Below are 24,252 nucleotides of genomic sequence, written 5' to 3' on the forward strand. Positions count from 1 at the left end.
AATTCAGACGCAGGATTCGTTTGCCTTTAAGGCAATGACACCTTACCTATGTCTTTTATGACATCATAACACTTTGACATCATCAGATTCCATCAGTGGAATAAATTAATGTGTGCTATGTTGCTAGGCAACATCAAAGCCAGCTCACTGTAATCCAATGAAACCTAACAGGGCAGTTACAAACTACAGATTACAACTAGCTGCAGGATTTAAGAATTTTGTTTACACAAATATTATAATTAAGTAATTATTAGCTTCATTATTTTCCTTGTGGAATCAAGACATTATTCTTTTTAACTGAATTTGAATCAATGACGCATCATGCAGATAATACGACTCCACTTAAATTACCAGCGCCTCACCTGCTGCGGTCTGAACTCACAGCCTCTCAAATTCCTCCTGGTCGCATCTGAAGAGAAATCAGCGCTGGTTCATTAGTCAGTTGGATCGGTCTGAACCAATCCGATCAATTGAACTCTGCGAGTTTTTTTTACCCTGTGCAGTCCAGTTGTGCGCTTTGACGAGGATTTATTTATTTTTTGGCAGGGAGGGCAATGTGCACCCAGAGGTCTCCATTTGTTAAAACCGCAGGATGAGTTGAGTTTAATTCTTCGCAGTCTGCGTTGGTTGTGCAGTGCACTGCGCCTGCTACGGTTTAATGAACTTCTGCACTGTCATTTATTTCCTCAAGATAAACTGTCGGCAGGGGCGCAACTCCATACTTTCTGAGGTGTATGCGTACATGTCATCGGCAATGGCATAAACTTGTACAACTCATTTTTAATTAAAGTATCAGTAATAATAAATGTACATATATGTGAATAAATCGTTGCCTACAGGGCAATTAAAAAAGAATGAAACAAAAAACAGGGCAATATTTCATCATTTAATATATAAGTGAGCCAAAGAGCCACTTCTGTTAGCCTGTATAGAACCGCCTATGGGCGCCAGGTCTGAGGCTTTTCATTAGCATGTTTTCTATCGTTCTTATAGCTTGATAGGAAGCCTGATCCAAACTGGCAACCCACATTAATAACATGGTGAAATAATATTGACCACAAAACACTGTATTTATAAAAGATATCAACATTTTCCCTACACAATCCTAACAAACGCTTTTAATGTTCTCTTCACAATATTTATTTATTGACTATTAATCTATTTGTATGATTTGTTCTTTAAATTGCCATCTATATTATTCAGGAAATGACTGAGGGATGAAGAGACTGATGTCTGGTTCTTTAGGTTCTGACGGGTCTGCGGTTCCTCTCCTGATCCATTCTGTCTGATGTCAAACCCACTGAATGTCGCCGACACATTTATTTTAATGCCCCTATTAAACTTCACTGTCATTGTTTACCGTCTGTATTTTTGCCAGAGGTTTTATTTCTAAGGACGGTGTGGTATCCGTTGGACATTTTAAAAAGATGCCGGTTGATAGCAGTTCACTGCGGCTGCGCAGTGTCCGTCTCTAGGTAACCATGACAACAGCGTCAGTTCGTGGAGGGGTCCTATTTACGTCCCGCAAAGAAAATTTAGCTGACCTTAATATTTCCCGTGTTTTGTTTTGGTCATTATTATTACACTTATTGTTGAGATGTGTGTTGTAGGTGCGTCTATCAGACATTTATAGCAATACGGAATAAATCGCCTCCCGTATTGAACAACAACCGCCCGTCATTGTAGCCTAGCTTAAGCTAACCTGAATATTTACAGCTCTCTTGTTGATACGCGGACATTATTTACCTTCTGTCTTTCAACCACTTTGAAAAGCTTTTCTTCGTCTCTCCAACATCTTTATCCCTCCCCCCTCTTCCGTTTTGTGCCCCGGAGTTTTTTCTGAGTCCCATCTTTAGCTCCCTGTTGTCTGTTCCTCTGTTATTGATCATTTCCTACACAAACAGCTGTTAAGTACATCAAATGCTGACTAGAAAAAAATTCCCCACATCGTTTTTGCGCCCCCTCTAGTGCAGCGCCCCTATGCGTTACATTCGCTGCATAGCCACCTTTTTGCGCCACTGACTGTCAGTTCCTCTGTATATAATGGATTAACACATCGTTGCATTCTCTTTAGTTTTCTCTGGTCTGTTAATGAGACTTGAATTAAACGCACCATTTCTACCAGAGGTTTGGAATGAGCTTCCTAACCAGAAGCTCCAAAGCGTCCGGTCCATAACTCTTCAACACGCTGGCAGCTCCCGGTTAGAAAGACGCATTTAGTTCAGTGTCCATGAGATGATATTCAGAAAGGATGTTTTAATCAATCGATTTTAGCTACCTCTGCGTCTGCCCATGTGCACCAGTCAGGGGCGTCAAATGACGGACGGGCTTTAAATTTTCCGGTCGTTTAAAAAAATAACCGGTCACATACGGAAAATATTCCGTTAACGCGACCTCTGCAACTGATAAGTTAGCTTAAACTTGGACAATGCTCAAACCATTTGGATTGCATTTGTTAGCCTAACAATGTTTTATAAAGCTTGATAACTTACGAGTAACGTTTGGCGTAATTTTATTTAGATGTGAATGAAAAGATAGAACATAAAGTATTTTTTCCCCATTTAATAGACTTTATTCAATATATTTTTCCATAACAGTATGATTTGTGTTAAAGTGCCTTCTGAAAACCCTAAGGGAGCAGTTCCGTTGCTGTTGGCTTCATTAAAATTCAGACTAGTCACAGTCATTGATAACATCCAGTACACAGATAACAGTATTACATATGCAATTGTGCTGTTCACATATGGTCCCTAATTACCATAAATATGTTAACATATATCTTTTATAACACACATCCATTTACAATGGAAGAAAGAAAGGTGAAGATTGTGCAAAGACAGAAACGGCAACCGTCAGACGAGATATTCCACTTGGCCCCTGTAACACTGAGAATAACAGTAATATGTATTACAGTGAATCCACTATACAACGGTAAATGCATTCGGGTTCAGTCAGATGCATAACTTTCTTCGTAGTCTCCAGAGGAGAGTACATTCTCACATCCTTGTGCTTCTTGCTAAAATAGGCCTGGCACAACAGCCAGAGGATTATACAGATTCATTCTTAATCTCAGAACATTCAGGCCAAAGACTCATTCACAGAAATCCACAAATAATAGAAATTTCATCACGCCTCAATAAATAACTTTTTTTTTTTTTTTTTACATTTTCTTTTTACAAACATCTAGAAGAAGTTTCACACAAAACAAATGGATTGCTCTGGTCCTGGGTCTCTTTCTTTGGCAGACAACGTCACTCTAAATAAACTTTATTCTGCTGAGCACTTTTACAAACGTATTACAACGTAATGCAGAGAAAGACAACGCCACATTGAAATAAATCAATCTGCAAATGCTGGAAGCTAAATAAATACGTTCTTAGATGCGCGAATAGTGACTCACTATCAATGTTTAAACTCACTTGTTGGCGTTGCCTGAGTACTGGGAACAAATACGAGCCAGCGCTAAATGAAACAAAGGTCGTCACAAGAGCTTATCGTCACGAGGGAAGACGTTGCAGACTGTAGCTCTATTTACAGAGGCTGTAAAATGCTTTTAGCATCGCCTGTTAGCATTAAATGAGCAAAAAGACACACGGCGCCTTCAGAGTTCAGGACGATGATTCAGGACCAATAGGCTGGTGCATACGAAATAAATATAAGCTCTATATATAGAGAGATATATATCATAGAGCATCCATGAGTCAATTATGAGTAGCAAATGTGTGATAAAGCAAAACCTATTCAGTGATACTTCAGTATATTTTTATGTGCTTTTTCCCCGCATTTTTGTAATTTACAATCTTCACACACACTCACTCACACATATAGCTTGAAAAGACAAATGTCTCTGAATGAGAGCCTTATTGTTACATTTACGTTAAAATATTAAAAGTCTCCACATCACAGAAAAATCCTACGCTTTCTGTACCTGGAGATGCCAAACACAGGTTATATATTTAGTCTACTATGTGAACTTGTTTCTCTTCAGTTGCTGAAACATTTAGAATGCCTCAGGTAAATTACTACTGAATAAAAAGAAACCAAAACCAGACTCTACCATTTATCGTTCTGCAGCACTGTTGATGGTTCATGTGATTGGTATATTTGCTTGTTAGGCTTGTGGCAAAAACACCCCCACAGTTTGCTGTCTGAATAGCAGAGAGAACTACAGGTCTTGACCCATCCTCTCAATCTCATCAATCAGGAAGTCGATGTCAGACTGGGTGGCAGCAGCATTGGAGACAACCATGCGGAAAAAGTTGACTTTATTGCCCTGGGGTTGGTAGCCCACCATTGTGGTCCCCGACTCCATCATCATGGCCTTGATCTTTGGAGCAACCTGGTGGAGTCGAAACGACAGGTTACTATGAAGCAAACCTGAATGCCTGTGTGTACACAATAAATCGCAAATATATTATCTTTGCAACACCGGGTTGTGCAATATTCATATCGCAGAGGACTGCTTAGATGGCAGCGATTGCTGGGAATTATATTTCCAGTGTGATGCGAGTCTAATATTTAGCCAGTTGAACAGAGCAGATGCGCACTCAAGTGACCTTAAAGCTGTTGTTTTTTTCTGCTACACAGAAAAATCAGAGCAGTGTGACATTTGTTGGAACAAATGGATTTTCATTGAGAATAAAATGTTTATTTATTTACTAATTTGGTCACCACTTGGATTTTAGTTAGGCAAGTCGGAATGGGTTGGTATAAAAGCACGCAACATTTTTAAGATCTTTCTTCCTGAAGAAAACTGGAAAACACAATTACGTGCAACTATGTGCTGCTCTGTCACATAAAATTCCAATAAAATAAATTCAAGTTTGTGTTCAAAATGAGACAAATTGAAAACAATTCCCGGAATATGAATAATTTGGTAAGAATCATAAGTTACCCTGTGGAGTTTTTCTCGCCACTCATTGCTGTCGGGCATCCCTCTCAGGCTGGGTGGGATGTACCAGAAGCAGACGTTTGTGTGCTGAGGCTGTAGTCAAACAAATATGATTAATCCACATTAGTCATTAAATTGTTTTACTTTTCATAAAAAAATAAAAATCAACAATCAAATGTACATTGTATAATTTAAACAGAAAATTGCTGAAGCTCACCACGCCATCAAAAACCATCTGAAATCCTTCCCGGTTCTTGATCTTGTTGTACAGGTACTGAGACAGGTCCAAACATTTGTCGATGTGCTGCTCAAAGCCAATTGTGCCCTGAGGGGAAAAGTTGTTCGACCAATGTTTATGGGTATAGAAGCAAACATTAACTATTATTATTGAGTTAATGACTCTTCAGCCAACTCACCTTGGCTTTCCACATGAGCCAGAACTTAAAGATGTCAACGTGCCGTCCACACTGGATGGCCTTGTCGCCTGTATCGTAGGTGACGTCGTACTGTTTGTCTGGTTGGAAAAGGTAACCGGCGCACATGGAGTTGCAGCCTGCGAGGATTCCCTGCAGAAAAACAAGGCACACAACTTTAGCACTTCCCCTCTGACTCCTCTAAGCAGATCACCTGGAACTTGTAGGAAATACATGCAACTTATAAGATATTTATATACAAATATTGATTTTTATGTTTGTACCTTCTCTCTGACTAGGATGGCAGAACACTGTAAAGGGACACCCATCATCTTGTGGGGGTTCCAAGTGACAGAGTTGGCCCTGCGATGTTGAATACATGTCGTTATGTGAATTATGTTCATTCATTCACTCATTAAAGGCTGAAAATCTCCAGCAGAATTAGGGTACATTCACACCAGCCATGTTTAATCCACTTTAATTCAACTGTAGTTCATCTGCCTAAAAGGTTTGGTTTGTTTGGAGAGGCGTGAACGCGCAATCGTACTCTGATGTGGACCAAAAAGAGCAAACTCTGGTTCGCCCATAAATGTCAGTCTCGGTTCGATTGAAGTGGACTGATGTGCTTTTAAAGCATATGTGGATGCCAAGCGTGCCGGAGACCACTCCAAAAGTAGGAACCGGACTGAAGCGCAGGGCATTCTGGGTAAATACAACCAAAACAAATGCTCATGTCTCGCACTAGCAAGAGAAATGGCTTGTGGTCTTTTGCCTAAGACATAAGAGAAATCCTATAACCACTCAAATCAAATGCCTCTCCATTTTTGTTTACATTTTGTAAAGAAGGGAGTTGCACCGGTCGCTTTCAGAGGTTTTCATATCGTTCCCTTCAGTGGTTCTTGGTGCAAAGCTACCGCAGGGCGTGACTAGGTTTTTCAAAGGGTCTGAACTGAGTCTACCGGACTATCAGGTGTGAAAACACTTTTCAGACACAAGAGGGCAGTTTCTATTCTCATGCTGTCTTACCTCTCAACTCCATTTAGTTTATGACGATGCTTCCTAGACATCAGCAGTCCGCCGCCCCAGGCACCCTGAGAAGACAAAATAAGTACGATTAAAGATCAGACGGATCTCTGATCCATATGTATGTGAACCCTGAGTTATTAGCTACTCACATCAACATGAAGCCACAGGTTGTACTTCTCACAGATGTCAGCAATTTCGTTGATGGGATCAAATGCTCCATAGACAGTGGAACCAGCTGTGGCATTCACAAACAATGGCACGTAACCCTGCGGAGACACAGAAATTATAGATGGATCAAAATCTGAGTTGAAATTAAAAACATACAATGAGTAGAAATAATGACACCAACCTTTTGTTTCGCAGCAATGATTTTAGCCTCTAGGTCTGCAGGTATGACTCTCCCTCTGAAAACATGTAAAACAATATATTTTTATACTCTTGGTTTCAAGAGTCATATATACGTGGGTTTTTCTTCAGATTGCAGCTTTTCCATCAACAAACCTTTCGTCAGTACTCAGCAGGATGACGTTGTCGGTCCCAAAACCAAGAGCGGCTCCGGCCTTCTTTATAGAGTAGTGGCTCTGCAGGAACACACATCAGACAAAAGCTTAATCTATGATCAAACAGCCCCATTCAGGGAAGGTTGAACATTTTTGTGAGATAATTGATTTTTTTTTTTTTCTCGCTTGCACTAAAACTGTCGAATGTGCAATTCTTGCAAGATGAGCATCTGGCAGGAAGAAAAGAACAAACAACGTGAACATTTCCCTTCTTAAAACATTTTTCCACAAAGAGTAGAGAGTTTTTTTTAAGAAATAATGTTTACCTTGCATTGCTAGCAACTACTTTTGTCAAAAGTGAATATGTGTCATAAGATGTTTTCTTTTTGGTAAAACTTGAGTTATTTGCTGGAGAATAAGCGTCTGTTAAATTGTACCTGGTGCCAATTTGTCAATTTAACCAGCAGGGGGCGTCCTTCCGTCACATAGTGAATTCAGAGGTGAATGAAGAGTAAAGCAGCAGCAATCATAACATTAGCGTGCTTCTTTAAAGCTATTCATCATACATGTAAATATTTCTCAAAGTATCGCTTATTGTCACTTCAACATGTTTTTGTGTCAGAGTATCAGACTAAACATTGACTCATATTCGATGAAGATATTAAGAATACTTTTGCATCTCAATAATTTATGCAGATATGAATTACAACTGCTAAAAATCTCAAATTCAGTTTCTGTGAAAATTTCATTCTATCATTAACAGCTAAAAAAAAAAAGAAAAGTTTTATTACAGAAATGTCAGCTTACTAAAGCACTGGCTCTGAGTTTGACGACTTTGATAAAATTTGCTTTTTAATGGTATTTTAATTTTGTGAGATTCCCCAGTTTGTGATTCCGGGGACCAAAAGAACAGATTTTTCAAAAAGTTTCCAGCCTGGAAATACTAAACAAGAACAAAATTATTATGGTTATTAACTCACAACATCATTTGAAACATTTGAAAGCCTTTCCAGAAGATTTCTGCTTATGACAACTCGATGAATAAATCCGAACTACTGTGTTTCAGATTTTCAAAGGGTGAACTGTCTGAACTGAACACTGAACTAGTTCTCCCGAGGTGTGAGGTGGAGCAGCGCGTTGGTGTGTGATGACGTACGTGTTCAGATGTGAAAAGGACGAGGCGGGGAGCAGCAGACATGCCCTTAGTCTTGACCTCAGGAAAGTACTTGTAGCGAGCCATCATCACGCTGTACATGTTGGAGATAGCGCCCCCTGTCAATGAAAGACATATAACTCAGTCCCACAGCGGAGAATCATCCAGACCCAGTAAAATATGAGTGAGGAGGAATACCTCCAAAACCTTCTACGTCACAGCAAGTCAAGAGTTAAATAGGTTAAACTATCTACTGATTTCTCCCCTGAGATTCCCTTCTACCATGAAACCAACCAATTAAGTGAACGCTACAGATTATGAAAGGTCAGAGGTCAAATATCCAGGTAGAATCATGCCAGAAGCTTGATGGCTACAAAAACTGTGTGAATGAGGTGCGGCTTGTTGGGAGCAATTAACAAAATATCATTGAGGTTGTACAGTCAAGTTCAAATTTATTCTGACCCCTGGCAGATTTAGATTGAAAGTTATTTTTATTCAGCCAAGAAGTTTGTCGTCAAACGTAAAAAAAAACGTGAAAAAAAGATATAATTTTAGGGAGAAAAAACTATTTCTGTACATTTCTTTATAGCTGCGTTTCCATTACAAATGTGTGCAAAACTTTGTGTTTGTTCGACATTAGAGGAATATTGACAGTTTCACAATTGCAGTGTTTCCATTAAACAAGAAACGTTATCGTCATTCGTCCATAAGTTTGTTCACAGGATAAGTCATTAAAAACATGCCGCCCCATGATCCTCCAACTACTTCCTGTTGTCTTCTTCTTCATGGTTTGATCATGTGACTCTGATGATGCGAAAAAAAAGTGTTTCCATTGCAGTTTTGAGAAATAAACCATTTTTGATAGGGCCAAAAAAAATCTAATCGTAGAGCAAAACTGTTTACTAAAAAACAAAGAGTTGTTTAAAAATTGCTTTCCGTTAAGTGAATTTATTTTCAAAATATTAAATTATATAGTAATAGGAAACACAGCTTCTGTATACTTTACCTAAATTTTGCATGCCAAAAATTATTTATACATTACTCAGTGCATTAGTGCATTTATTGGCATTTGTTCTGCATGTTTCCACAGATATTTTTGACAGTTCCCATTTTCCAATGAACTTAAAGTATTTAAGATTACCATCACTATTTTCCTTTGCTCCCTTCACAGGTTTTCTTTGGGATTGAACTCTGGCTGGTTTATAAAACGTTTATATCTCTTCCAGTCAGAAAAAAACATTTTGAAAAGCTAGAAGGTCACTTTAACTCTAAATCTGTTGGTTGTAGTGATAATTTAGGACTTAAACCTTTAGTTCTAATTGAGCCTGAATGCCAGAGCATTCACACCAACTAAACTTTTATCAAAGAATCTGTAACGTTTTAAATTGTAAAATCAAACTACCTTGTTATCAGGGCCATCCAAATAAACACCTTAAAAAGCCCCAAATATTCCCGCCAATGATGCATGCAAGTATTTTCTGAGGAAAACCACATTCTTCTTCTAGTGACAGTATTATTGGGATCCTTTAAAGCACGTACTTGCTCAGCTTATCCACCAATAGTGGGATTTATTAACTGACCTGGTGAAAAGAGGCCGTCTCCTTCTCCACCTGGCCAGCCAATCATCTCTCTCATCTTCTTCAGAGTCAGCTGCTCCATCAACACGAACACTGGAGCAATCTCGTAGGTAAACCTGCCAGTCATAAGACCCCATTATCAAGACGGCACATTGCTCCATATTGCAAACACATTTGGAAAATGAAGGTATGCAGCACTTGCAGATGTGACACATCACCGCATGCACACACACGCGCACACACCACTCCTCCGTTGTTTCTATTAGCCTTTGTGCATTTCCATCCGCACAGGACAGAGCTGACTGGGCTAATTAAAAAGTTTCTGATAGGAGCCAACCCGCAAACATTCATATTGAAATGGCTCCTGAAATCATTGAGTGGTTTAATTAGAACACACAAAGCCCTGATGGCTATCTGGCGGTCCGTCCGTCCCGGCGACGGCTCTGAATGGGGCCAATGTGACGGCTGAAAGAACACAAATGTGGAAGGGTGTGTGCGTGGATGTGTGGACGAAAGGAGGAGAGAGGATGTTTGAATGAGATAACAGCTCTGGTTGGCCCTAGAATAAAGAAAAGTCTGAATCAATGAATTTCACTATCGCATTAAAAGAACAAAAAATATTGCAAGCTAAATAGAAAAATTTATTCTTTTAAGATCCAGAAGAAGAGGCGAGGAGGAGATTTAAATGCTAGGTGTGGACTTGACCTCAATGCTGGTTCAGAAACGATAACATGAGAGGCATGTCGACCGACAACAAAAGAGCAAAACTGCTTGGGAGGCTAAAGTAGGTTAAATCTGACACAGAGAGCTGACTCTTCCAAACAAGCGCACGCGCCTTTGCTCTCTTTGTTACGTGACGAGCCATTCCCTACACGCCGCCTCCGGACACATCGCTGTTTACCGCGCCTGTAAGGAGGCCAGTTACACAACACTTCACTGCTTCCATCACTGAAGAGACGCCGCTCCACCGTGACAAGACTAGGCTCTCCTCTCCCTGACCTACACTGGTTTTGCTGACGTTGTGGTGGGAGAGTAGAGTGGGATGGTATAGATCCCACTCCATACCATCCCAGGTTCATTTGGCCCTTTCGCCAGATTGCACCCTCGTTTTGTGGTCAAGTGCAAAAAGATTATTTGACTCACCTATCCTCAAAAAATTTAGCATATAGTTATTATTTCTTTATATTTCTGGAATAAACTGTAGAGATTCATAGTGGTGCAAATCTCTTGATTAATTTAATGTAATTGTTGTATATTGTAATCTCAAAACTTTTTCTATCCTAATTCAATCAATTTTTGTTTTTTCATCTCTGTTGGGTCAATTGAATTTTCAGGGTTAATATATGTCTATTTGCGAGTTCGTCCCCTGTTTTGTTCCTATCAATTACTATTTCATCCATATCTACTTCTGTTGTGTATCCATCGTGTATCAGATAATATTTTCATTGTAATTTAGTTGTTTTGAATAAAGGTGCAGAAAAAAAACAACTATCATACAGAGAAGCACAATTTCTAGTCCTGGCAATTCTGAATTGATTCAAAAATCCATTTTAGTCTGCTTAATTTTGCTGCAACATTATATTTTGAACAATTCTTTGAAAATCGTTTCTGAATCAAATCGTGACCCTGAAAATCGGAATCGAATTGTTAGACAATGAAAGACTTACGTCTCTAGTTATGAAGATAGTTTGTCATTTAAAAAAAAGACTCAGCATTTCATGTAATTTATTTCAGGTGGATGTAATTAGGGAACATTTTACTCTCTCTATCTTTTGGTTCTCATCCCTGTTTGGGTTAGCTCACTCTCTTAGAATATGATCGTTTCTCAATATATTGAAATAACTCTGGATGACCTCCAAGAAACATTTATTTATTAGAGTCGATTCATTTCTTTACTGTAGACTATGGGTACGTTGTGTGTTTCTAAAACAATTTTCTCAAACCCTCAGTTGTCAAAGCCAGAATGAAACGCCCCCAACAATGGAAGAAATTGATGTGTGGCTGACGATCATCGGTTCATACCACAAGAAACTATGAAACAACTATAACTACGTAAGGAATGAGAAGGCAAATAATGAAATGATGAGCGTCCTGTATAGGAGATAGCTTAGAAACAGGACAGAAAAGGCATAAAAGGTTGAAAGAGAGAAACATTTTGTGATGGGGTCTAATCCATGTACTGCCCTGCAAGCTCAATTTTATTGAACAGACATAAAAAGACAAATTCTCCTTTCATGACTTATGGGCTTTGACTTTCATCCACAACAACAAAAGGTCAAAACTGCAGAGATGACAAAAAGACCAAGATCAAAGTCTTCTATGATATGTTGGAAGTATGGATTATGGAAGAAATGATATATATACTTAATCCCCACAACATCTCACTTTCTCTGGTTTTAAAACCAATCCCTGCTACAGCAAAAAAAAAAAACAAAAAAAAAAACGGGACAAAACCGATGCACCTTTTTAAAATTCTCCTTATCTCTGAGTCATTTCATGCTGTAATGACAATAATGGTGATCATTATCACAATCAGAGCCAATCATTGGTCTTTTCAGGGTGAAAATTACCCCTCAGTCACCTGCCTGTCCCCCAGAGACAGCCCCTAAATGCCCTTATTATCATCATCAAGGGCGTGCAGTGTGTGTGTGTGCTTAGATGAATTCGTGCACGAACGTGTGTTTTTATGTGCTCAACCCTCTGACACTACACACAACGCTACTTTCAGACGCTCAGAGGAGCAGGGACTCGGTTCATAACCATGGAAACAATAGAGGCGGAATGAGGACTCTGCAGGGATCTGCGGCAGCCGGTTTCCTCGCAGTAACAGGGTTTTCTGTGCAGCCTGAGGATATTGTGTGTCAGTGTGGGGCCCAGCTGGCCTATCTGCTAAGACCAGCTCACAATGAGCCGGCAGTCAATGGACTGGAAAGACTTGCTGCTGAATCTGGGACAGCCGGGGCTGGTGTGTGAGTGTGTGTGTGTGTGCGGTTGTCGATATGGAGGTGTGTTTGAGTGTGCAAAGTCAATGGCCCTGTCTCTTGGGGCATTCTTCCTACCAGCAGATGAGATGGGAGAGAGAGCAGATTAAGGAAGAGGTCATTTCTTGAGATAATGTTTAGGGAAAAAAATGAATTAACTTAGTGCTGTAGCTTTTTCGTAATTCATGTTTTGTCGTTGCAGTTTTTTTTTTCTCTTCGGCTCCCTACAGCTTGTTCAGTGTCATGTTTTCTGCCACACGGCCGCTGTTAGCGGTTAAATCTGAAGAAGCAGCATAAAATTCTAGCATGTTATTAGTTCACAACATAAATAGCTTTCAATGTATTATCTTTAGGAAAATAAAGTGATACTTTAAATATATATTTTCAGATTGGAAACCATATGTATAACTCCAGCTTGTTTAAGGTTTGGACAAAGAGGAAAAGTGTGAACACCTCCAAATTGCACTCATTCTTAAATGTGTTGTCTTTCCTGAGACCAAAGGAAGTTTTTCAGTTTGTAGCTTGGCTGCTGCTTGTAATGCTCTGAAAAAGAGCTGGGGATGGTTTCAGAGCTAAAGGGACAAATATGGTTTAAACTTGAGTTGATGCCCTCAGAAACATTAACTTTGGTTTGGTTTCGCTTTGCAGATGATTGTCAAATCATACCTTCTTGTAGACTACGCTCTGTTGGACTTCCTTTTGAGTTAAGGACCAGTTCTACAGTACACAACACCCTAACAACAGCCAGGATCTGCTTAGCCAGCGGAGACATCAGCATGGCTGGATAGTATTGCTTGTTTGTTTGGTCTTTCACGCATCAAACTCAAAGCAAGGCAAAGGAATTTAATTAAGCAGTTAGAACATTTTTAAGAACCAGGACTGGACGATATGACTGAATAATTTATCACGATATAAGCGATTCATATCAGCCGATATGAATAATTTTTTATTTGTTTTTAGTTTAAATATCTCAAATGCTGCCAAACTAGTGATTTGACCTTTCCTGTTTTATCCCATTTTCATTCCACATTGTTGTTTTTTATTTTTAAGTCATTATGTGACACGGTGGCACAACATGAAACTGCTGCTGTGCAACTTACCTAGCAGATTGTTGCTAGGTAACCAAAGAGTGAGTGAGTCAGTTGACACCACCATCTTTGCTTATCAGCTAGATGTGAGAGGTTGAGTGGCTAAAGCCTCACCTCTGCCTACATCTCCCAGAATGCTGTGCGGCTTTGGATCAAAGTTCAGTGAATATTCTATCGATTGAACATTGAATATTCTATCAGATATGTACGATAAAAGTTATTATTATTAGCAGTACAATATAATGGTAGTATACAATATCAAGTTTAAAAACTCTGAAAATACTGGACTAATTTTGTTTCTTTACACGATGGATTCATTATTCCACTTTCCAAGAAGGACTAAGTTTGTTTACCTATTACAATGGTGTTACTTATTCTGTTTTACAGATCGTATCAGTGTAATGGCTTTTCTTTTCTTTTTTTCATCAACATGCACATGTGCTGTGTGGGTTCATGTGTATTAAGAGCATCTAAAGCAGATGTGGTTCATGCCCTCCATCAGACTGGGCCACCATGTAAGTCTGACCTGAGATCAATATGCAATCTAACCACCCCTGGGGCATGGCAGCCTCTGATACGCACAACAGCAGAGCAGAGCGGAGCCCTGCATGTGTCAATACAAAGTCTTAACAGGACAAACAGAGCACTTTATATAACTGGCCTTGTGGTTGTTGGGACCTGTGGCGGAGCGAGCGCAGGGGACCGACATAAACCCTTCCGCCGCATCCTGTTATGGTAATGACCAGAGGCTATTTCCAGCAGTCTTTAAACAGGAAATCCCAGTTGTCCTCATGTGACACATGCAAAGACAAACTGTGTCCTGCTCAAGGACAAACAGAGGCCTGCCTTCTGTATGACTTACATGTTGGTGTTTGCCGTGGAAGTGAGCCACTCTCCGGCGAGGCCGATGATGTCCAAACCAGAAGATAACTGATTGAAGAACCGTGGGTGGCCTGAACAAATAAACAAATACAGGCTGCATTAGCAGGTTGCATCAGGTTTCATATACAGTGCGAACAACTAAATTGAGTTTATGTAATGCACTAGAGACAATCTGATTATGATTTGAGTGGGAAAAAAAACAAAAACAGAACAAACAGAAGAGCTATGGTGCTCAAACACTGTTTTTCTTTCTATGGTCACCTATAAAAACAATAGATCAAACATGAACATTTAGTATGCGATATTTGCCCTGGTGACAGCTGTACGACAGCCGTTTAAACTGCAAGGTGCTCACACTCAGCCAACACTCAGGACACGAGCTCTCTACACGGGTTACATGATGAGCAGATGCATACTAAGTATCACGGAAAAAATAGCTGGTATATCTGCTGTTACCGCTATCGGAAGAAACGAGCCACTTTCTGTTTCAGCACCGTGGAGAGCTCCACTTCAGCCCACACACACACACACACACAGACACACAGACACACACACACGCGCACACGCACACACACACACACACACACACACACACACACACACACACACACACACACACACACACACACACACACACACACACACAATAAAATCCTCCTGGCAGTGCTTTAAAACGAAGAGAAAAACAGAGGCTGAATTGAACAAGCATGGGGTAAAACCCAGGGGACAGTTTGAGCTTTGTCGTTTTAGCAGCTTGAAACAGCCCACGTCAGGATCGCCCTCAGGCTACACTCGGTTTAATAAGTCATGGGGGGAAACAGGAGGGAACGTCAAATGAATAGCAAGGGGAAACACACAAGGTAGTAGTTATCTTAATAGACTACATGTGTGGAAATAAAACCCTCTTTGTTTTTCTGGCGCTTAATTTAAAAGTAAATATTGATTCAAAAATGTAATTATACATGTTCAAACCTTCAGCCTAAATAAATTGTAGCCAAGTCACACTGCGAAACCAGTAATATTTCAGCAAGCTTTTGGCCAACAGTTTTTTTTTGTTTTTTTTTCTCCGAAGAGTTTTTGCGGCGCTAGTGGCTCGTATTTTTTCGACAGTGGGCAGACAGGAAGGAGGGTGAGGAGAGGGGGGAAGACATGTGGCAAAGGTCGTCGGGACCGGGAGTCGAACCCGCGACGTCCGCGTCGAGGACTAAGGCCTCCAAAAGTGGGGCGTGCTAACCCCCTGCGCCACCACAGCACGCACCTGGCCAACAGTTTAACTATTTGAAGTAATTTTCCTATGCAACCGTGTAAAATTAAAGGGTAGTATTGTGTAAAATACATGTTTTTTAAGCTTTACGTCATGTTATAAAGTGATTCTTAATACCGTAATCTCCCATGGCAACCATTCAGCTGCGCAAAAAGCGCCTTTAAAAACAAATCTCCACCTTGAAGCTGCAGTTTTCAAGGTTCCGCTACACACAGCAGCCCTCCACCCGAAACTCCAATGCTCAGTTCCTTCAGACTAGCCAGCAGCAATTGGCACACACCCTGTGTCTGCACATCTGCTGAACTCAATATACGAGCCACTTCTCACCTGTCCGGATGCCGTATTTCAGCGTATCCCTGCAGTCCACCAGGATCTGCTCCAGGGACTCCGGCTGGTCAGACAGCTCCAGGTTGAAACCCTCCATGCCCTCCAGCAGCTGGTGAGGGTGGTGGAAATCCAGCACCTTGGTGGAGCGGTCAAAGGTTTTCTTGATGTAGTTTGTGAGGATTTCAACAACCTCCAGCAAAAACTGTATGGTGGGCTCCTCTCCATTTTTGGCTGGCAGAAGGTCTAAGAAGTGGGAGGGGAGAGTTAGTGGGAATAAAGCTTAGCGGTGAATTTAAAACCGGTCCTTGTTTAAAATTCAAACATATTTAAAAAACACCAAATTCAATTTGATCTCCAAATGTTCATTTATTTTTTACCTTGTGTCTCAATGTCAGTTGGAATCAAATAGCTTAAAGACGACTACAGGCTTATTTGATAACTGCACTTTAGAAATTTTCCTGAACTAAACTTTAAAAGGACAAATTGACTTGTTTTACCTCAGGGGTAATAGTGATTTTTCTGTTTCTCCTTTAGACCCAAGTGACCAATGAGACTTGGATTAAAGGTGGGAATGTTGTGGAAGCTTATTTTCAGTCTATAATAACTAATAACAGTTTCCTTGCGGCCAGGTTGTCATACAATAATGTGAAATGCTGAACTTTGAATCTATGATGGTGTTAGACAAAATGGCCGTTTCACTGCATTAAATTAACCTCAATGCTTAGATTAAAATCTAAAATCCTCAGTCATACTTAAGTTTTACAAGGGCAGTTATGAGAACTTTTGAGGTTTTTTTTATTAAATAGTTTTCAAGCTGGACACCATGCAAACCCAAAAGGCTTTGAAACACTTCTCGAGTATTCATAAAAAACTCAACAAGTTGTAAACTATATTTCATAGAAGCTGTAATTAGCGTAGAATAACTGAAAGGATCTGACCTGTGCAGGTCATACAGTTTACAAGCCAAACCTCATTTAAAGTTATGTGCAACTTTAAATGAGTTGTACATAACTTATAGAGAGGCTTAAAATCTAAATAGGATAAAAGTTTCACAAGTTGTATTTTATGACACCTGTCATTGCTGCAGAATGAATCTGTTCAGGTTTTAGTCTGCAGTTTTCTGGCTGGACCCCATTTAAGGTGGCGGACAAGCCAAGCACCTTTAAGCCATTCTCCTTTTTGGGTTTTAACAAACTGAATGAAAAAGCTTCATAAACTATATTTTATACAATTTCTAAGTTATTTGTGCCAGCTCATTTCCAGGTTTGACCGATCTGCTGCTGTTTTCTGATATATCCTGTCTGAGGTGAAGAAGAACCTAAAAAGCTGTAAATCACATTTCCAGTGTTCACAAATCAAAAATAAAGGCCTAAAAATGTATTTAGTTGAATCTTTCATATGTTAAATGCGTCCAAATTTGACTTGTCTATTGAGTGTGGTCTTTCACGAATTTATTGTGCTTTCATATTAGTCAAAATCAGGTTTGACTATCGTTTTATATGTACTGTGAAACCGCGGTACTCCAGATGTTGTTGAGGTGAAATCAAATTGGGAGCAAATTTAAGCGTCGTAAATAGTCTACCAGGTGAAAACAAGCAATAACATTAACTAATTTGACTTAATAGCTAGTTAATTGTGTTTCTTGGGGGGAAAAGAAAATGAAGCAAATTCACAAACTTAATGAATTTAGCTAATTACGAACAATTTACAGTTGCATGAAAAGATAAGAGCGACAGGCCAGCGAAAGAAAAAACCACAAGGAAACACTTTTGTAGTTTTGTACGAAGGCAGGGCTAAAAGCACCGTTTTAGGCCCACCGTTGTGAAACTACAGCCAGGTGTAAAGGTCTCACCTCGGGCGAACAGGTTGGAGAAGTCTGTCTCTGTGCGGCGGTAGCGCGAGTCTCTGTCGCTGTTGTCGCACGAGAGCAGGTTCTTCTGGCCCGCGAGCCTCCCTCTCTCTTCCAGGCTGTTGTTCTTCTGCAGGAAGCCTAAAGTGTTGCACGACGAAGAGAACGCGTTATCTCCAAGCACCTCCATTACACTCAGAAAAAAAAAATAAGGTTTATGAAAACAGAAAAAGAAATAATAAAAAATGAGTTTATTTCACAAAATCTGAGACGATGAATGTCCGATTTTTTTTTTTTTTTAAAGCTGTTTCGGCTTCATATGATCTGAGCCGTGTGAAATGCTAATTGGTGTGGGCAGGTCAACCTTAAATAGGCCAGCGGCACGCGCCAATGTTAGGACTCGACCACCGGGGAAAGCGGGGGAGAGGGTCCCACCCAGTGACGTCACAGTCGGTCCCTACCAGCAGGGAGCAACAACAGGCCGAGTCAGTACAACTACACGGCAGCCCGAGGCGATGTTCCACGCAGCCGCTGAATACAAACCCAATGGTTAATGACGGATGAACAGAGTCCCGAGGCAATCTGCCTCCGCGCGCCCAGGGGGAGGCCTATTTTACGTTCAGCCACTTAATCAGGCGGCTCCTAACTGAATAGCTTTCTGTAGATAAATGCGTAAAAACATAGACGTCCCATTCACGCCTGTTCGAAACCCTTTTTTCTGAAGGCGCAGTTATGTCTCTTGTTATAAAGCCGATTTAAAATCTATCTTTGTGACATTGTAAACATTCTCACTCCACCTGCCCTCAAGGCACGACTTCATCAAAGTCGAAATGATAAATTAAAATTAAAGAAGACAAAAAAAGAAAGGAAAAAGGATCACTGGCTTGTCGTACTTCCTGGGGCCTTTCATTGATTTCTGGTGAGGCAAACAGGTCAATAACATTCCGTTTGATTACCTTCATCTCCATTTTGTAAATCTACATCATCCATGGATTTTGCAAGTCACAAAAACTAACCACAGATGTTTTGTTAAAATAATAAAAATATTAATAATAATAATGGTAATGATAATAATGCCACTTTCGTCAAAATGAGACGAAAATGTTTTATTTAATTCTAGGGTTTTGTTTGTTTTTTCCCCCCTTCCTCGACATGTCGAAAGGGCTTTTCTTCTCAGTGTTGATAAGGAAAGGACACGGTGGTCAGGGGGCGGGTTGTGGGGGGTATCGCCACGGCACCTTAGGGGCTAATGCCCGCTGACCTTTGGGAGATGGAAACGCAAAGTGACAGTGGTGGATCGGCCTGTACGAGCAGCTCAGCTCTGAACAATGGCCTACATTTCAGAAGGCCTCAAAATGGGTAAAAACAAACAAACAAAAACTTGCAGTAATGACCGGTTTCGAAGAAAAAAAAATGCACAATAATACAAATATTTTCCGCAAATTGAATGTCAGACAGAAGCGACAAACAAACAAACAAACAAAAAAACCCGTCCTCCTGATATATGGCTCACGAGGTGGTGAAATCGTGACAGGAAATGATGGATGGGCTCGAACCAGAACTTACCGCAAATCTTCATCCCCAGTTTCCGTGTGCATCCGTGCATCCACGCATACTCGTAGGCTAAAACAGAATGAACGTTTTTGAGTTTTGCTTGTGTGTGTGTGTGTGTGTCTTTGTGTGTGTGTGTGTGTGTGTGTGTCTTTGTGTGTGCTGTGCAGGCCGTGCAGAGGCGGATGACGACGGAGCACACACTGAGCACAGCGTGAAGCGACGGCTGTCGGACAGGTCGGCTGAGTCATATTCTCCTTCCCTTTTTTTAAATTATTTTCAATACACAGAATTGGTTGGCCTTTCTTTTGTCCTCTAATTATATCCTCTGTGCCACAACCCCTTTGTATTTCAGCGAGAGTAGTTTTAAAACATTTCCGATTTTGGTTTCAATCAATAGGGACCGAGGGGCTCATCCACGCCGGCTCGAAACCACGCAGCCAAGGGGCGGGCTGGAATTAACACCCGTGAAATGAGCCCACGGACGAGAAATTAATTGAGTGCAACAAAGGATATGTGACTGGAACGGGCTGGTAATGGGCGTGATTTTAGGTAGCCTGTGGCAAGCTGGAAATAGAAAGCAGCTTAAACCTTACATCTGATACACTGTAAAACTGAATTTAGGAGGACATTAAATATGAACCAATAAAACTGCTTCTATTTTTAATCAAGAGTTACACAAACGCAATGTTTCAAAATGTTACAATTGTAACAGCATTTGTCGCTTTGTCGTTGTGAACGTCCTGACTAAACATTTAAATTAGAATGAAACTGCAGATGTTGGTTCACGCCACTGTTATTCTTATTCGTTGTGTGTGGCGTCCAGCAAAGGATGCTGGGTATATAGTGTAATACAAATCAATATAAACATAATTAAAATTAAGAACTGTCAAAAGACTTGTGCTACAACAAGAATTCAAGTTAGCGTTTAGCGCTAATGCTAATGTGAAGTATACTGACAAGTGAAGTTTCTTGCACCTGGAATGTGATGGAATTTAAACAACAAAATTGGTAAAATTATTTATAATTTTTTTTTTTTTCTGAATTATTATTTTTTGATTAATTTATGCCCTAGAAAATTAAAATTCTGAGTTAAATATTTACTAAAATGATAAAGAGCTAGCAAGCATTTTAACTTGTAAATACAGCATAACATTCAATAACTGTTAGATTTTACATTAGTAAAAGTTCAGAAATTTAAAATGACTTGAAATTGTGAATGTTTCTGTTTTGAAACACGAATTTTAGCCTGTTTAGCAACTTTGCTAATGCTAAACCTGCTAGCAAGTGGCGCTTTTTAACCACGAGTTCATTGTCAGAGAGCAGCACGTGTTAGCTGTGGTTACCATGGAAAGGTTTACAAACCACCATGGTATTTTCTTTTCATTTTGATTAGGAACAGTGCTAATGCTAACGTTAAACTTGCTTATCAGATTCTGTTGAGTTAGCACATCTCAAGAGTTAGTCGGAACTCGCTTAAGTCTTGTTGCTGTTGGACCTACATAATTTCTACTCAGAAATATTGAGACGAGTAAAACAATATCCAAACAAAAATATCCAAACAAGTTGTTACGTCGGCTTTATAGCTTAAATGCTAACGTTTTGTTTCTGTACAGTATTGTCAATATTTCACAGCTTCTTAACCCTGAGGCTCTCATTAGCATATCTTAGATGTGTAGTAACATGCTAAACAAACTCTTATGTTTTTGTTTCTTTTAAACCAGAAGCACAAATGACTAATTAGTTCAAATGTAGCTGTACATTTGTCAAATAAATACATTTTTAAAACAGTATCAAATAATTTATTTATAAGCTGGAAAAAATGCATAATTTCTTTTCATAGATATTTGGCAAAATTTTTCCTCCCAAAGAATTACAAAATTTTTAACACTACAAAATCTTTTTTTTTTTTTTTTTTTTTTTTAGAAATTCTAACAGCTTGTTTTATTAGTGCACAGAACTCAAGCAGGCTTTATGCAGGTGCAGCCTGAGGGACAAGCGTGAGCTGCAAAGTCATGGCATAGGCCTACATAAAGCACCTGATGAGAAACTCTGTAAAACAGAACAAAACAGAGCAACAAAAAAAAAGTGTTTTTATATGTTGAAGCAATCTCACGTACCAGGACACAAACACCCACGCACAGACACAAGCCCGGCAGGCGTGAGATGGAGCACAGCAGAGAGATAATGGCAGCAGCAGCAGCAGCAGCAGACAAAACAAACATTATAGTTTAGATTTTCTTATTTCTTTCTTCTTTTCATTTCTCTCCAATGCGTCTTTGTGGGGGTACAGATTCACCTTGGGGATAAATCCGGGAGTTTGAGACACGTCCACTTGACGCCCAAAGGCCATAAGTATATGAACTCTCACTCCAAAATGTTTCGTTTAAGGAAAAACAAAAGAAGAAAATGTCATATGTGCCGCTTCACAGGCCCCTGAATTGGCCGTTTCTCGCTGCTGACTGGCTGAGTTGAGGAGGACAACACCCTGTTGTTGTTATTATTATTATTATTGTTATTATATTTTCTCCTCCGCGTTGCGGTGAAGATGGCCGCTCAAACGTGTTTTAATAGTCGATTTTGTGCATGCGCCACAGACTGAAAATGTGACTAATTGACCCCCCCCCACTCCCCCCGGGTTAATGTATAGCCATCTCTGCGAAAAGTGGATGAAAAATAACTAGCCAATAAAAAAAGATGATATCAGTTTTTACTGGGAAAAATATATACATATGCATTTCGGTTTTTATCATGGAATATTAAGAAGTCAGAAGTAAATGCGAACGAATAAGACTCCATCAAAAAAAAAAAAGGAAGAAGACGCAAAATGAAGCTGCAAATTATTCGGAATTATTATCATGTGTTTTCTATAGGGATAAATGTCATTCAGATAGGCTTTAATGGTGCGTTATTTCAGCCTTGTCTGCTGCCCGGCGCGCACTGCTGATCCGCCAGACAGCGACAGGCTGGTGTAATGGCTCTGTTTTTAACCGGGATGATTAACGACGGAGCCCACACAGCAAATGGCCCGGGCGAGACTGCCTTTATCAGGGAGAGGTTGAGGGGAGAGGAGGGAGAGAGAGAAACAGAGAGAGAGATGTGGGGGGTTGGACTGGGTTCAGAAGAGCCTTTTAGCAAGGCACCATCGGCCTTGTCGTTGAGCTGCTATCTTTTCTGAGGGTAACTCCTGGACACGGAGGCAACATCGCCGGATGGTCGGTGTGTGAGGACCTACTTCCAGTCGGGGGTCGTAAATTAGCCGCGTTGGGGTCCTGCTCCTCCCCGGTGGCTCTGGGTTCGGACGTCGCCATCGCTTCTCCTGGTATCTGGTGTCCAAAGCTGGGGGAAAATTCACCTGCAAACAGAAAGGTGGTGGTGGGTGGGGGCGGTGAAAGAGGCTGCGGGGTCTGAAAACATAAAATCCAGAATAAGCGGTAGATCCATGGTGAGATCTGATGAAAAATAAATAAATAAATAATAAATAAATAAATATTTCCGAAGACCAAGCCCGGTGTGGGCATTGATCGAGACGCGCAGTTTGAAGAGAATTGCGCACGACATAAACAGAACAGGTGCACATCAAAACGCAGATATTTATGGATATTTTAAAAATGTTTAAACGACCATGTCTCGATTTGCAACAATTTCCCCCCCCCCCATACATAATGCATAACGAGAATGATTGACAGGAATGAGCCAGACACCTCTATCATTGCGTCTTTCAATAAACGATCCTCTTTTACCCCCCTTCAGTTTTTTTTTCTTAATTAGATCCTCCAAAAAATAAATTAAAAATAAAATATTTGCGCTTTATTGTCGAGCATCCCCAGCCATCGCACCAGTTGATATTTTCGAAGGAGCACAAGGACATAGAAAACATTTAGACTATTTTCCCTCTATTAAGAATCTATGTGATCAGTGAAACATTGCAGTCTAAAAAAAGAAAAAACGAGTCGATGTCATAAAGGTGTGAGGGGGGGAAAAAACACGATTCGTTCTGTCACTCTTCTAGGATTTCAAATATCAAAAGTAATTGAGTATTTTCATTTAAAACTGCATCATAATAATAATTATTATTGTTTAATGAAACCAGCTCCGGGTTTTATGATACCTAGAAGGATCAACCTGTCACCTGTCTGGGTTTTTGCGGCTATCGACGCCTTGTCAATAAACACGAAGCACAGAAAGGAAAGGGGTGAACGGATCTTACCGGCACAGGTTATCCACTCCACGCACTAACTAAAGAATATGCGCGACAAGAAGCAGTCCATTGACGGAGGGAGCGCGCTGAAAGAATCCAATCCAGCTGCGAGCGCACGTTGACCCGCCCTCCACCCGGTCCTCTCTCAAGAATGTCTTTTATTCGTTATTTATATCGGAGAGCTGAGGCTGCCCATTGGTCCCTCGACGCAGGCAGTGAGTCACGGCGCTGCCTCCCCGTGACGCCTAATGAAGCCTGCCCGGAGTCCACTGACAGCGGAGAGGCACCACAAGAAGCCTGGCAAGACTTGGGGAGCGAGCGAGAGAGCGTGGGGGTGTGAGGGGTGGGGGGGACGAAATGTGAAATTAAATGCAACAGTGACGTGTTGTTCCTTCAGGCACGTGCGTGTCTCCAGGTGTGGGTTGTGGGGGTGGCTGGGGGTGATGTTGGGTGGTGTGGGGTAATGATCTCCTAAAACGCTTTCTGACTTGATTCCTCAGCGACTGACCTTGAGGAGACACATTTTTTTTTAGACTCTTCTTGGTTTCA

The 24,252-nt window shown here is 40.4% G+C and overlaps 1 protein-coding gene across 2 annotated transcripts; it reads right to left on the bottom strand.

The window, feature by feature from the left end:
* Positions 1-3,136: 3,136 nt before the first annotated feature.
* On the bottom strand, positions 3,137-23,985 carry LOC102233507 (glutamate decarboxylase 1-like). 2 transcript variants are annotated; one of them, XM_005804586.2, is made up of 17 exons: positions 23,713-23,985; positions 22,738-22,857; positions 19,518-19,574; positions 17,955-18,092; positions 16,103-16,345; positions 14,492-14,582; positions 9,564-9,676; positions 7,987-8,102; positions 6,832-6,911; positions 6,680-6,734; positions 6,480-6,596; positions 6,331-6,395; positions 5,589-5,667; positions 5,308-5,457; positions 5,109-5,216; positions 4,895-4,984; positions 3,137-4,339 (listed from the first exon to the last, which is right to left on the bottom strand). In XM_005804586.2, exons 2-17 carry the CDS (start codon positions 22,811-22,813, stop codon positions 4,166-4,168), a joined length of 1,752 nt encoding a protein of 583 aa, XP_005804643.1. In that variant the 5' UTR covers positions 22,814-22,857; positions 23,713-23,985; the 3' UTR covers positions 3,137-4,165. The 2 variants fall into 2 exon arrangements, with proteins under 2 accessions (XP_005804643.1, XP_005804644.1); XM_005804587.2 differs by lacking the exon at positions 19,518-19,574.
* Positions 23,986-24,252: the final 267 nt, after the last annotated feature.

The sequence above is a fragment of the Xiphophorus maculatus genome, chromosome 6 (genome assembly GCF_002775205.1).
Source record: "Xiphophorus maculatus strain JP 163 A chromosome 6, X_maculatus-5.0-male, whole genome shotgun sequence".
In the NCBI taxonomy this organism is placed as follows: Eukaryota; Metazoa; Chordata; class Actinopteri; order Cyprinodontiformes; family Poeciliidae; genus Xiphophorus; species Xiphophorus maculatus.